The sequence below is a fragment of the Festucalex cinctus genome, chromosome 20 (assembly GCF_051991245.1).
Source record: "Festucalex cinctus isolate MCC-2025b chromosome 20, RoL_Fcin_1.0, whole genome shotgun sequence".
In the NCBI taxonomy this organism is placed as follows: domain Eukaryota; kingdom Metazoa; phylum Chordata; class Actinopteri; order Syngnathiformes; family Syngnathidae; genus Festucalex; species Festucalex cinctus.
This window is the reverse complement of record NC_135430.1, coordinates 1,005,991-1,020,000: the sequence shown is the minus strand read 5'-3', so window position 1 is coordinate 1,020,000 and position 14,010 is coordinate 1,005,991. Positions and strand designations below refer to the sequence as shown.

General features: G+C 41.7%; 1 protein-coding gene across 3 annotated transcripts in view; it reads right to left on the bottom strand.

Moving 5' to 3' along the window:
• The window catches only part of rsu1 (Ras suppressor protein 1), a 44,557-nt gene that overhangs the window by 16,143 nt on the left and 14,404 nt on the right, over positions 1-14,010 (bottom strand). For all 3 annotated transcript variants that reach the window (XM_077509060.1, XM_077509062.1, XM_077509061.1), the window contains exons 4-6: positions 9,295-9,415; positions 7,777-7,895; positions 6,193-6,275 (exon numbers count right to left, since the gene is read on the bottom strand). In XM_077509060.1, coding sequence (XP_077365186.1) covers positions 6,193-6,275; positions 7,777-7,895; positions 9,295-9,415 — 323 coding nt within the window. The remainder of the gene's footprint in view (positions 1-6,192; positions 6,276-7,776; positions 7,896-9,294; positions 9,416-14,010) is intronic.

The following is a 14,010-nucleotide window of genomic DNA, read 5'->3' as shown; positions in this document are numbered from 1 at the left end:
CCCGCTCAATTTGGAACAACAGGCGTAGGAAATGCCGTGCATTGACCTAATCACTGACCTGTGCAGCCTTCAATGTAACCATCCACGGTTACGTTCAAGGCTCAAGTGCGGTCAAAAAAAAATAGTGCGATTAATATGCGTTAATACGTGATATTATTTATATATATTAGTGCTGTCAAAGTTAACGCGTTAAATTTGGCGATTAATATAAAAAAAATAACGCTTTAAAAAATTTTAACGCCGTTAAAGTTTTTTTTTTTTTTTTTTTTTTTTTTTTTTTGTAAACGTTCCTTTGCTGCCTTGAACCGACGCAAACCGCCACTTAAATTCACAAGAAGAAGAAGAAGAAGACGACGATGACAAAGAAGAAGAAGAAGAAGAAGAAGAAGAAAAACAAAAAGAAGACGACAACGACGACGAAGAAGACTTCTGGTCACGTGACTTATGTAGCGTCCCTGGCGCGAAGATGGACCGCGACGGACTTTTGGGCGGAAAGTCTCACTTCAAAAAGTTACCCGACGGCTCGTTGGAGAAATCTACTGGTTTGCTCACTTTGTAAAGCTGAATTCAAATATCACCGAAGTTGTACATCGGAATGGAATTGGAGTATTGCCCACTACAATGGTGGTCAGAGAGAGAAGGAGCACACAGCAGGCTGGCATCCATTGCACGCAAGTACCTGTCAACTCATGCAACCACAGTACCCTGTGAGAGGTTGTTCTCGCTCTCAGGCCACATCATTCAAAAGAAGCGAGCTTCTTTGTCCCCTGATAATGTGAACAAACTGGTTTTCCTCAGTAATTGGCTAAGTATAAAGAAGGATGAAGCCAAATTTCTTTCCATGGAGAAAAAAAATATTCAATCGAACTTTCAGCAATATATATATATTTTTTTTACATTGACTCAGGCACTTTTTTTATTTTTATTTTGAGTGATAAAAAGAACACATTTGTTGTTATTCAGAATTTTATTACACTTATATTACCAGTGGAACATGCAAGACATCACCCTCTGCACTTTTAAATAGGTATGGGTTGTTTTTAGAGTAAAGAGTATTTAAAAAAAAAAAAAGAAAAAAAAAGGTGCCCGCAATATTGAGTCAAATTTGATGTTTTTGTTTAAAGTTTATATTTTACAGGAGAATAATCGTTTTAAAAAATTAAGGAAGGCGCTTAAAAAATAACTATTAAAAGTTTTTGACTCGAAATATTCTTTGTATCTGATGATTCTACATTAATTTAAACACTGTGCTTGGGTAAATATTTGTTCCAACATTTATATAAAAAAATGTATCAGTAAAAGTAAAAAAACAAAACAAAAAAAACCCAAAAGCAAATTAATCGCGATTAATCGCGATTAACTATAACAAATTGCGCGATTAATTAGTTAATTTTTTTTAATCGTTTGACAGCCCTAATATATATATATATATATATATATATATATATATATATATATATATATATATATATATATATACATACATACATACATACATATACACGTACATACCTACGTAAATACATAAATACAGTGTTGCCACAGTTACCTTGAAAAAGTAACTTAGTTACTTTACTGATTACTTGGTTTTAAAAGTAACTAAATTGAGTTACTGATTACTTGATTTTAAAAGTAACTAAAAGTTACTTTTTTAGTTACTTTCAGCAGCTGCCGATAAAACCATCTCAACATAAAAATAATGCGGTAGAAAAGGAGTTCCAAATACTTTATTGAAAGTGCATTTTTAATATGAAAATAAAGTTTTTTTTTAATGAAAAACAAAATAGGCAGTCTCTCTTGACTTCTTGTAACGTAAATACTTTTTATAAAACAAAAAATAAAAATCTATCCAGGTTGAAAATGAAAATCCCCTTAATTCCTCTATTGTTTGTTCCGCTATTCCAGTGTGTACACTTGAGTCGACTCGTGCATGCTGAAAACTAGGGGTGGGAATGTCTGAAATGAGGCCGATTCGATATGTATCTCGATACATAGGTTGCGATTCGATTGAAAAACGATTATCTTTCAGAACAGAACGGTTCGATACGGTTCGATTAAAGGGACACTTTACTTATTGATCCATTTTTAGCAGCAAAAAGTTGCTACTTTTTCAATAATTAATTTGGTGACGTGATTATTTTTTTATGTACATTTAATAACTTTTAAACCATTGTTAAAATGAATCGAACGCCGGCATGTTTGTTACACGTGACTAAATAACCCGGATGTTTACGTCACTAGTGTGTAAACGCTACACTATGGAAGCACTATGCAACGCAGCCGTGCATCTAGCGTCAAACCCGGAAGGATTAAACCTTATCGCTTCGAGCCAACACGACAAAATAACACTACCGAAGGAAAGTCTGCCTTGGATGTGAAAGTTGTGGCGCCAGATGGTCTTTTCGGGCACAAAATAAACTTTGACGAACGAGTGAATCAGGCGGGGGGTGAGTGGTGCTCGTGCGGGAGCTGCAGGAATGGACAATCCGCTAATGAATGTGTGCTGTCTGGAAATGAAAGAACTCGAGGATCGGTTCCTTGCGGACAATCTCAACTGCATCCTGGAACATCAGACATTCAACATGGCAATACTAAATAGACATTCTCAGGATAGCTTTGGTTGCGATGAAAGATGTGAAGAAGAAAAGTCTTGGAGGAGCAAATATCCAACAGGTAAAGTGACACACAGTACGAGCAATGCAAAACGTGTGGAACTGACGAAATATTTCAGGAAAAAGAAAAAATAGTAAAATTAAATGTATCGTCGTTACAGCACCCAACCTCCCCTAGCTGTTTTTTTTTTCTTTTTTGCGTAGCGTCCCACTGCGGTCAGGCCAGCCGCCACTCGAAAAGACGAAGTCAAGCCAGCCGCCCCAACGATTGTTAATACTGTGCATTACGGTAACGTGCCGACGTGCCCCTGCGTTGGCCACCTTCAAATGAATTATGAAATAAAACAGTCCGTGCAGTATAATAACCAATGCCCCCCCACCCCCGAAACATGCCTACCTTTCGCTTTAAATTTGCTTCGCTTCTCCGAGATCTTTCAGTGGCCGTAGTAAGACCTCGATTTGTGTCGGCTGTTGTGAGAGTGAAGGCTCCGTGTTGCTAGCAGTTGCGGCTCCTCCATCGGCTTGATTATTTCCCACGTCTGGTTCTTTAAAGATACTCGGTACTGCGTTGGGCTTTAGTATTAGGCGTGTGGCGTACCCCATCTCAAATTGTAACATATATTCGAAGTCCTCATGCCTGAAATGTTCGCTGCGCGCACGCCTGCTTGTCCTTCGGGAGGTTGACAGCACTTAGCAAACAAACCATTGTCTACTCAAGTAGCTTTTTTTTTTTTTTTTTTTTTTTTTTTTTTTTTGGGGGGGGGGGTGGTCTCGCGGGTTTTTCCTTGCCGACGCCTTGCAAAATTTTGCAATACAGTAAGGCATAACTGACGTTTGTGTCTTCCTCGTTGTTATGTCTGCGTGAACTACTGTTCCCCAAGCGAGTATACACACTAGTGACGTCACCATTTGGGGGCGTTGCAACACGGAAGTACTTCTATGTTGAAAAAAGTTAAATAAATCAATATAGGAGTGTATTCTTCAGCTCTTATGCATGTTTCGTAGCTATACTAACTATTTACTGCCAATCAAGCCATACATGTAAAATTAAAGGAGCCTTCCTTTAAGTTTGGGAAGGATACAATTTTCGATTCGATACGATTCATTTCAATATTCAAAACTTATAGTGACATTTGTTGCTTGTAAACAATCTTAAAACACCACAAATTTTTACAGTATCTACAAATCTGTTAAAAAAGAACAACAACAAATATGTCTTCTATATTTTTATATTTGAATCAATTATTTAAATATACCGCAACAAAGGGCTTGGCGATATGACTGAAAAATCTATCAGTTTAAATATTTATTAGTAGTTATTGACAGTTATAATTGTTTTTGTTGTTTTTTCTTCAAAATAAGGATCAGGTAAACAAAAGGTTGATACTTTTAATGTTAAATAAAAATATTTCACCTTTAGACAGACACCAACACAATTAAACAGAATATGTGCACATTGTGAAGTATTTCAGAAACATAAATTTAAGACATGAAATAAACCTACCGTCCAGCCAAAAGAAATATGAAGCCACCTTATGGAACAATAAATCTATCAAACACATTTTAACCACTTAATATATGCAAAAATATTTCCAAAAGTTAATTTCCCTTTTTAATCAACAATTTTTGTTTTTAACAATTTTTGTTTTTCTTTTGCCATCACATTCATTTTTGGTTAATGTATGACATCTTTTTTGTTTTTTTAATCTAGGACACGATGATGACCATGGAATCACTACTGTTTATGTTTTGTTTTTTGGGCTGTCGGTCATTTTGAGTTTGATGACGTAATCGCGGGCACGTCTCAGTTATCCTATCTGTTGCTCATGCTAGTTGTATACATTGACAGGGAGCCACAAACTGAGAAATGAGATACTTGCAGTGTGCTTTTAGCTTAGCTGGTGTGTTGGCTGTGGGACATACCTATGTCGTTTGAATCCATGCAATTGATCGTCATGGGAGTTATTCTTTTTGGCTCGCGCGCAGTACCAACGCCGGCCCGGGACATACAAGTGCACCGAGAGGACTCGATAGCCATGGGAAATACCGAGATGTACGGCACCGGCTTCTGCTAACTGTCTCCAGTTGCATGTTGTCACTCGTTGTGCGCGAGCGCGCACCGTGTCGCGAGCACGGCGTTGACGGTAGGCTCCCCCCCAAAAAAGGTGCGTAACGTCTTTGCATTATGTTTACAACATCCGGGGAATGAAGCGTCTCTGAGCGCTACTTTGCTAGCCCTCTGTAAACACGGAAGTAGCTTGAATAGTGATGCTACTGAAACGTAAACAAAACAAGTAGAGCACGGCGCAGAATGAAAACCATAAAGCCTCACTCGCAACTGTCACGGTGTGGGGGTGTTGGAGGCAGGACCCAAATGCAGGGGGCAACAAAAACAGGTCAAGGCAAGGATGCAAGTAAAAGGGGTTTAATTAACAAAAAATGTACTATGGACTATGGAAAAAATACAAATGAACAAGGTCAAAAGCAAACTAACACTAGGGCAACATGGCATGGCATGACAGGAACAGCAACAGCAACAGAAACAATAACTCAACAAGAACTGAACGGAAAACAGGTGACTAAATACACACAGGCTAATTGACAATGACTAGACACAGCTGGGCAAGACACAAGTGGCAAGGGAAGCTGACTGGTGGATACACTGGGAAGGGAAGACACACTCAGGTGGACGTGGTTAGACATAACGGGACAAGGGAAGAGACAAGGACCACATGACAAACAACCCAAAACACCAAAAGAAAACAAAATCCCACCCCCACAAAACCAAAACATGACAGCTACCGATTCACAGCCACGCGATATCCGGTCCACAGCTTTACAAGCAATGTATCTAAGGATTCCCGGCAGATTTTGTATCGGTTGACAAGTCTGCTACCGATACGGTCGTTTAGCTCCCCTTGACGAACGATGGTTCGGTCAATCGTTTTTTTGTTCCACCCCTACTGAAAACGCGACTTGTCTGACGTCACTCCCCCTGGCGAGAGGGCGGAGACGACCACTTTTATGGTCCATAATGTACACTTTTTTTTTTTTTTTTGTTGCGTTGTGTGCCTGTTGGTTAATAAAACTAGTAGTAAAAGTATCATCACTTTTGTTTTGGATGTCCAAACCATTCACGACCAGACCATGGCTGAATTCAGTGTGGCGATCAATGACTTCCGCCTCATCTTCGTAGTTAGCGGCAGTTGTTTGTGACTGTTACAACAGTGAGATATTTTGCCTTCTTCATGAAAATGTGGAGTAACGCGTTGAATCTCTGGACAGTAACTTTAATCAGACTACTTTGTAGAATAAAGTAACGCGTTAGACTACTAGTTACTTTGGAAAGCAATTTTTTTTGAGTAACCTGCAACACTGTAAATACATACATACATACATGCATACATACACACACGCACACATATAAGTTCAAGTGATAAAACATGACATTTTTAATCAGTTGTTACATTTGCCATATTGCAACACTGTTCGCCTGTGATGTAAATTGTTGCAGCAAAACTAAAACATGTCGCTGAATGTGCCAAACCATCTCACAGCACCGCTTTTGCTCCTAACTTACTATTTGCAGCTTGGTCATCTTTCCAATGTCAGCTGACAGGACTTCGAAATCATTATCACTCAGATATAGAGCACGAAGAGTCGCTGCAATACAAGCATCACCGTTAGTTGTGTTGTTTTACAGTGTATACTTCTTCATAAAAGGCTCAAAATTGTCATAGTTTGAAGGACTTCAAGCTCATCCAATAATTAAATCAACTGTGATCTTGGACATCAAGCCTAAATCGAGACGTAGGGACAAGAATGTAGTGCAGTTTGCTTTCATAACTTAAGCTATTACACCTAAAAAGAAAATACAGTGGAACCTCTACTTACGAACGTCTCTTCATATGAAATTTTCGAGTTACGAAACTCCTCAACGGGAAAATATTGCCTCTTGTTACGAAAGAAATTTCTAGATACGAAAGGTAAGAATACATTACCGAACGCAACATACTTTCGGCTATGGCTATTTCCCACCATAGGTACCTATGAGCGTAAATACTAGATCGGTGTTTGTGCATCGTTCTGGCATCCCATTGGCTAAGAGGAACCTCTACCATTGGTATGAGCGTATACTAGATCGGTGTCTATACAGCGTCCTCATCATTCACCCCGCTGCCCATGAGGGGTTCGATAGTTTTTCGTAAATGTATGAACTAACGGCCAACGAATTTGTGCAAAAATTCTAACAATTGGTGATTGATGAAGGCACAATAAGTTTTTAACTGCGACGAGACGGGCCTTTTATTTAAAAAAAATAATAATGCCTCGCCAGACCGGAAGTTTCCATGAAGTTTCAGAATTTGTTTAAAAGAATCGCCCAGAAAAAGTGTTCACCAGTCGGCGTTTGCTCACTAAAGATGATGTTTGCCTTGGACATTTCCGAAGGATTGTTTTTGGGTTTTAAAAAAATAATAATAATAATAAAATTAACAAAAATAAAAATCATCCATGGATCAGTTCTTTACAAAACACCAGGCAAAAAAAAGAGAGAGGAACATGAACCAAAGAGGGCAAAAAACGATGAGGACAGCAGTTAAAAAGGTAAATGGCACTGGCACTTGGCACTTCATTTATATAGCGCGTTTCCACCTTTAAGGCACCCAAAGCGCTTTACATTTTGACTACCCATTCACCTACTGATGACGCAGCATCAGGAGCAATTGGGGGTTCAGTATCTTGCTCAAGGATACTTCGACGTGATCACAATGGCCTGGGATCGAACCCACAACCTCTGGTTTGGGAGATGACCACCATACCACTGATCCACGCCGCCCTGACCATCATTTTTATTCTTTACTCTATTCTTTGTTATTTACATTATGCACAACTCATTTATTGTGCAATAATCTAATTGTAACATGTATTTGTTTCATGTTTTGATGCATTTTTATGCTTTATAAAACATTTATGTCTGAAATTTGGGAGGCTTGGAACGGATTAGGGCATTTACATGGAAAATGCGTCTCTACTTACAAATTTTTCTACTTAAGAACTTTCTTCCGGAACCAATTAATTTCGTAAGTAGAGGTACCACTGTATATCAAAATGTTATTCATGTCCCTTATGACATATGTTTGTGTTTGCACATGTATTCACTCACTGAGATAGAAGAAGTTTCCAGGCAAGGAATTTTGACTCAGGTTATTATAGGTGAGGTCCAAAACTTCAAGCGCTGGCAAAGAACCAAACCCTCTGGGCAAGTTGCAAAGGCGGTTCATTCTGTACACAAAATTCAGCCAATGTTTTACCAAAGATAAAACGAAGCATAGGCAAATACTACTATTACCCATATCTAATACCCATATCGTCCATTAGGAGTAGCAAATGAGTTTTAGAAATCACACAGCAGTAACTATGTTGAACGTCTTTATTTGGGCTGAATTGAATTATTGTTTTCTTCCGTTCAAATATAACTAAAAATGAGAAGCGAGGCAGCAACGGGCTAAGCCCAAGTCTCAGATTGCGTTATCCCCACAGGCGCACTCGGGATGTAATGATAAGAGCAATATCGTGATATCGTGATATTAACTCATTCGCTCCCAGCCATTTTCACAGAAGTAATCCCGTTTGCTCCCGGCTGTTTTACTGAATTTTGACTGATTTTGCAAGGCCTACAGAATATTGTGTTCTATTGCTATAAAAGCATGGAACCTATCAAAAGAAAGATTAAAGTCTCTTCTTTCATCAGGTAAAAAAAAAAAAAAGTATGTTTCTATCCGTTTCCGTTTTGCAGCAATTAGCATTAGAAGAGAGGTAAGCTTCATCAGTTTTCACAAATCTATTTAAAATTCAAAGTAATTGAGCTTGAGCTCCTTTGCTCTACTGCCACCTGCTGGCCGTTTGTGTAATAACTAAAATTTCTGCACCCGTTCATTGCAGTTGAGAGGCTGCATCAAAGCCTTCTGTATGCTCTAGCATTAAAAAACAAAACAAAAAACACGTAGAAATACGTCTTTGGGACACTTAAAACATTACAAAAAAACTTATTTACATGTTATTGGGAGCGAATGAGTTAAAACTGCCACGATATCGTCGTCGTCATGTTCACAATATTTAAAAGGAACACATTTGTTAAAAAAGCACCCTCTAGTGGCTAGTTTATTAGTGCAATTTAATTTTCATTAGGGGTGTTTTGGCCTTCTATGTTTAAAATCTATGCTAATTGTCAGATGAAGGAACCTAATTTGTTTGTGAGTCAGTTTTTTCCAATATCGTGCAGCCCAAACATGCACACAGTATGGAAAAATCAAATCCAAATCCAGTCTGAAAATTATTGGCAAAAGGCTTGCAGGAGTTGTGAACACCTAATTAGAAAATGTTTCAGTCATAAATGTTAAAATAAAAAGGCTATCGTAAAGATATTTCGGGGAAAATGTTACATAGAGCAACGTTAAATAATTGGACAATGATTATGTGAGATTTAAGTTGTGCTAAAATGTGGCCCAAGTGGGAATTGAACCCTGACCTTTCACATACCAGTCATTTTCAAAGGTTATTGTACCCTGAATAATGACAATACAATTGTGAATCTGGTGCAAATGAGGTAGGGAAACATATAGTATAATAAAAAAAAGAAGAGACATCTGTTGTATATATGAAATATGCATGTATAATATACCCAAGATTAAGGTGTTTCAATTTCTGAAGGCTGCTAATTTGAGTTGGCAGTTCTTCGATTTGGTTGTTGAACATGTTAAGAACCTCCAGATTTTTCAACTCAGAGATGTTCGGAGGCACCACTGGAAACAGGAGAAAAATACATAAACATTGTAAGTCACACAGACACGTACTTCATTCTAACAGGTGACAAAGAAAGTCAATTCTAAATTAGGCATACACCAAGTCCAAATATTTTAAGTCTAGTACAGTGGACTCACTATTTACAGGGGATGTAGACAGAGCCCGACCGTGTAAGGAAATAAATGACACCCCTAATAGTGTTTAGAACTGCCTATATTATTAGTCTGAGTTGAGTTGAACCCCAACTATACCACCAGGTATGATAAAAAAAAAAAAAAAACTTTTTTTCTAGCATTTCTAACACAAACCTCATCTTCGTCTTCATCGTCTTGTTGTCCCTGCAGCGTCTCCAGCTTATCCAAAATGCTGCTGCTCGTCTCCTTACTGGTGCCCGTAAGAGGGAACACAGAACCCCTATTCTGGCCTCTCTTCACCGGCTGCCCGTGAAATTTAGAATCCACTTTAAGATTCTTCTATTTGTTCTCAAATCTCTCAATGGTCTTGCCCCACCTTATCTCGCCGAGCTCTTGCACCCATACACACCTGCCCGGTGCCTCAGGTCAGCAGACCAGACTCAATTGGAGGTACTGAGGGCTAAGCGGAGACTTGGAGGAGATCGTGCCTTTGCTGTTGCCGGTCACTCCCTTTGGAATGACCTTCCACTAAATATTAGGCAATCCCCCTCTTTATCCTCTTTTAAAACACATCTTAAAACACATCTGTATTCTTTGGCTTTTGGCGCACCATGAGACTTGTTCCTGGTTTGTTGTGCTATGAGTTTTAGTCTACCTATTTATGTATTTATTAATCTCTTTATTCACTTGCCTACTTCTTATTTATTTACTGATGTAAAATGTATTTACTTGAAAAAAAACTTGTATTGCACTTCAAAATGTTTGCTTTGTTCTTGTTTATTGCAAAACTGATATTTATGTTTATGTACAGCACTTTGTATACAGCAATGTCTGTTCTTAAAGCACTTTATAAATAAAGTTGAGTTGAGTTTTAAAAGTGGTCCGAAGGATTCCTAGAGTCCACTGCAGAATGCGAGTGAATGCTTGCTTTTCTTTTGTATCTCTGCGATAAATACTTTTTCATGTTACAAAACTCTGTTTCTAAAACTACAACCATATTTTCACGACCATAAGGTGCACTTTAGTCTAAATTTTCTGAAAAATCGATACCGCGCCTAATAATGATGTGAACCTTTTGTGTGCACCGATTTCCATCAGCAAATATTGTCGTGTGACTTCGGTAAGCGCTTTCACACAACCGTGTATGTTGTGTACTGAGAGGTAGTGATGCCACAAATGGAACTGGAGTCGCGAGTCATGCCCCGCACAAAGGGGGCGTGGTTAAATGGAGCCCGTATCGAGGCCCGTCTCTTTTTTTCCTCATATCACGTGACCGAAGGCAAACGAGGCCCCGTTTTCAGCGATCACGTGACTGACTCGCATCGTGAGTCGCGCTCCATAAATAGTCGCGGAAAACCCAGGAAGGGTCCCCCGCATGACCGTCTGACGTCACGTGAGTCTTGGATCATTGCTGCGCTACTGCTTAAGAATGGAGCCACCAAAAATGCGAAGGACTTCACCAGTTTGGGAGCATTTCGAACAGATATCTCCCAACAAGGTATAAACAGACATCTGCACCAGTTGGCACTTGAGTTCCTTTGCACACCTGCTTCCTCTGTCCCCTGCGAGAGGGTTTTCTCAAAGGCAGGGGAAATCATATCCAAAAAAAGGAATCGACTGAGCCCCAACACAGTCAAAATGATTTTATTCCTTAACAAAAATCAATAAAATACACCATTCCCTCTATCCAATGTGTGTCCCAGTTACACAAGCACATCAAGTAACTGAACATACAACTGACAAATATACGGACAATATTTAATGGACAAAACTTCCATTATTTTGTGCACAGATTTACTTTTTTTTTTTTTTTTTTTCTTTTAAGAGCTCAGAATTGTTCATTCGGTAGTCTTACCGATTCAACGTCTTGTCATCATTGCTCTTTTTTTTTTTTTTTTTTTTTGTGTGTATGTGTGCGTGCGTTTGCGTGCGTGCGTTTGCGTGTGTGCGTTTGCGTGCGTTTGCGTGCGTGCGCGTGCGTGCGTGCGTGTGTGTGCGTGCAAATACGTATAAATTTATACTCATTCATTCACCTAAAACCTTATAAATATCCCATTACCCTTCGCCTTAACCAGGTACTTCAGAATCTTGCCAGAGTCGTGAGGTTTAAATGGTCAGGAGACCAGAGAAAAGGTCAGAAAAAAAAAGAAATAAAGAGAAAAGAAAGGTAAATCAAAGTGAAATCCAGCACCGACCAAACACTTCCTGCCTTCCCCATGATTACAAAATCAAAGTCTTACGCCCACCCCGGAAGCCTCTAAATTCCAGCAAATTTAGCGAGATCTCAAGAGACCAGAGGAAAAACTAAAGAGAGGAAGGAGGGAAGGATCGATAAGGCAGAGTGAGATCCATAGAAGCCAGTACATCCAATCCATCAAAGTGAAGTCCAGCACCAACAAGACCCCTCCTGCGTGGTTACAAAACCAGAGTCTTATGCCAACCCCAGAAACCTCATACTTCTAATAAATTAAGATCTCAAGTGACCAGAGGAAAAACTAAAGAGAGGAAGGAGGGAAGGATAGATAAAGCAAAGTGAGAACCACAGACACCAGCACCAACTGATTCAAGGGGCTGTGGGAGGGAGAGGGTACTTCTGTTGAGTTTCAGTAGATGCTGGTGCGACGGATCTGGCATGCATAAGGACCACCACCAAAGAAAGAAGCCGTCAACCGCGGTCCAGCAAAGCGAGCAGCGGGCCAGGTTGTGCCCATCGGTAGCATTCCTGGAATTCGACCTCGCTCCAGGTAGCATTCCTGGAATTCGACCGAAGGGGAGCTTGACCCACCAAACCCGGGCCGGTCGGGGCCGGTGTCGGGCCGGTCGGGGCCGGTGCTCTCGGCCCCGCTCCGCGGGGCCTCGGTGCGCTTGGGGCCCGCTGCGCGGGCCAGGTTGTGCCCATCGGTAGCATTCCTGGAATTCGACCTCGGTCCAGGTTGAATTCCTGGAATTCGACCGAAGGGGAGCTTGACCCACCAAACCCGGGCCGGTCGGGGCTGGTGTCGGGCCGGTCGGGGCCGGTGTTCTCGGCCCCGCTTCGCGGGGCCTCGGTGCGCTTGGGGCCCGCTTCGCGGGCCAGGTTTAGCCCATCGGTCGAAATCCTGGAATTCGACCTCGCTCCAGGTTGAATTCCTGGAATTCGACTGAAGGGGAGCTTGACCCACGAAACCCGGGCCGGTCGGGGCCGGTGTCGGGCCGGTCGGGGCCGGTGTTCTCGGCCCCGCTTCGCCGGGTTTAGCCCATCGGTCGAAATCCTGGAAATCGACCCTGGATGTGTCAAATTCCTGGAAATCGACTCAAGCCGGGAACGGAGCCTCCCTCCCCGGGTGCTACCATGGCGGTGTTCTCGGCCCCGCTTCGCGGGGCCTCGGTGCGCTTGGGGCCCGCTTCGCGGGCCGGGTTTAGCCCATCGGTCGAAATCCTGGAAATCGACCCTGGATGTGTCGAATTCCTGGAAATCGACTCAAGCCGGAAACGGAACCTCCCTCCCCGGGTGCTACCATGGCGGTGTTCTCGGCCTCGCTTCGCGGGGCCTCGGTGCGCTTGGGGCCCGCTTCGCGGGCCGGGTTTAGCCCATCGGTCGAAATCCTGGAAATCGACCCTGGATGTGTCAAATTCCTGGAAATCGACTCAAGCCGGGAACGGAGCCTCCCTCCCCGGGTGCTACCATGGCGGAGCGGGGAGAAGACGACAAGAAGGCGAAAGGGCGGCTGCAGGGCAGGAGGGGGGGGGGGAGGAGGGAGAGGCGACGGGGGGGAGGAAGGGGGAGGGGAGAGGGAACCACGGGGCACACCGGAGGCCCACCCACCCCGAACCGCGCCGCCGGGCACGGAGCAGCGGACCGCGCCGGGACGGCACCGCCCCGGGCACCAGGGGAAGCACCCCAACACCGCACCCCACAGGGGGCCCAGGGAGCGGCCAAGACGCAACCGCCACCGAGCAGACAACGGGGGGGGGGGGGGGGGGGGGGGCAGAACCACCCCCGCCCGACCACAGGGGAGGGCGTCAAGAAAATTGACTAATTAGCATGCAGTAACACCAAGTGTTGATGCTTAGTGCCCACTAGAAATAGATCTTAAGGAGTTAATGAGTATAGTGTCGTATAGTGTGGTATGCTCGAGCCCACTAGCAGCAACTAGGTTCCTGACTATATAAAAATAAAAACAATCAGATACAAAATACCAAATACAGAAGCAGCGAAAACAGAAGTTGTAACGATGTGGTGGCTCTCGTTAACAGGCAGAATCTTGGCAGGATTAAGTTGCCAAATTGAGATTAAAATATTCTATGTACATAGACCATATTTGTTTAAATCTTGATACTTGATTTTTATTTAAGGCAGAGATTTTTTTCCATTGAGATATAATTTATTAGTAAGTTTAACCAGTGGTCGATATTTAGAGATTGTTTATTTTTCCAATTGACAAGGATTATTTTTTTAGCAATAGTAAGGGCTATAAATA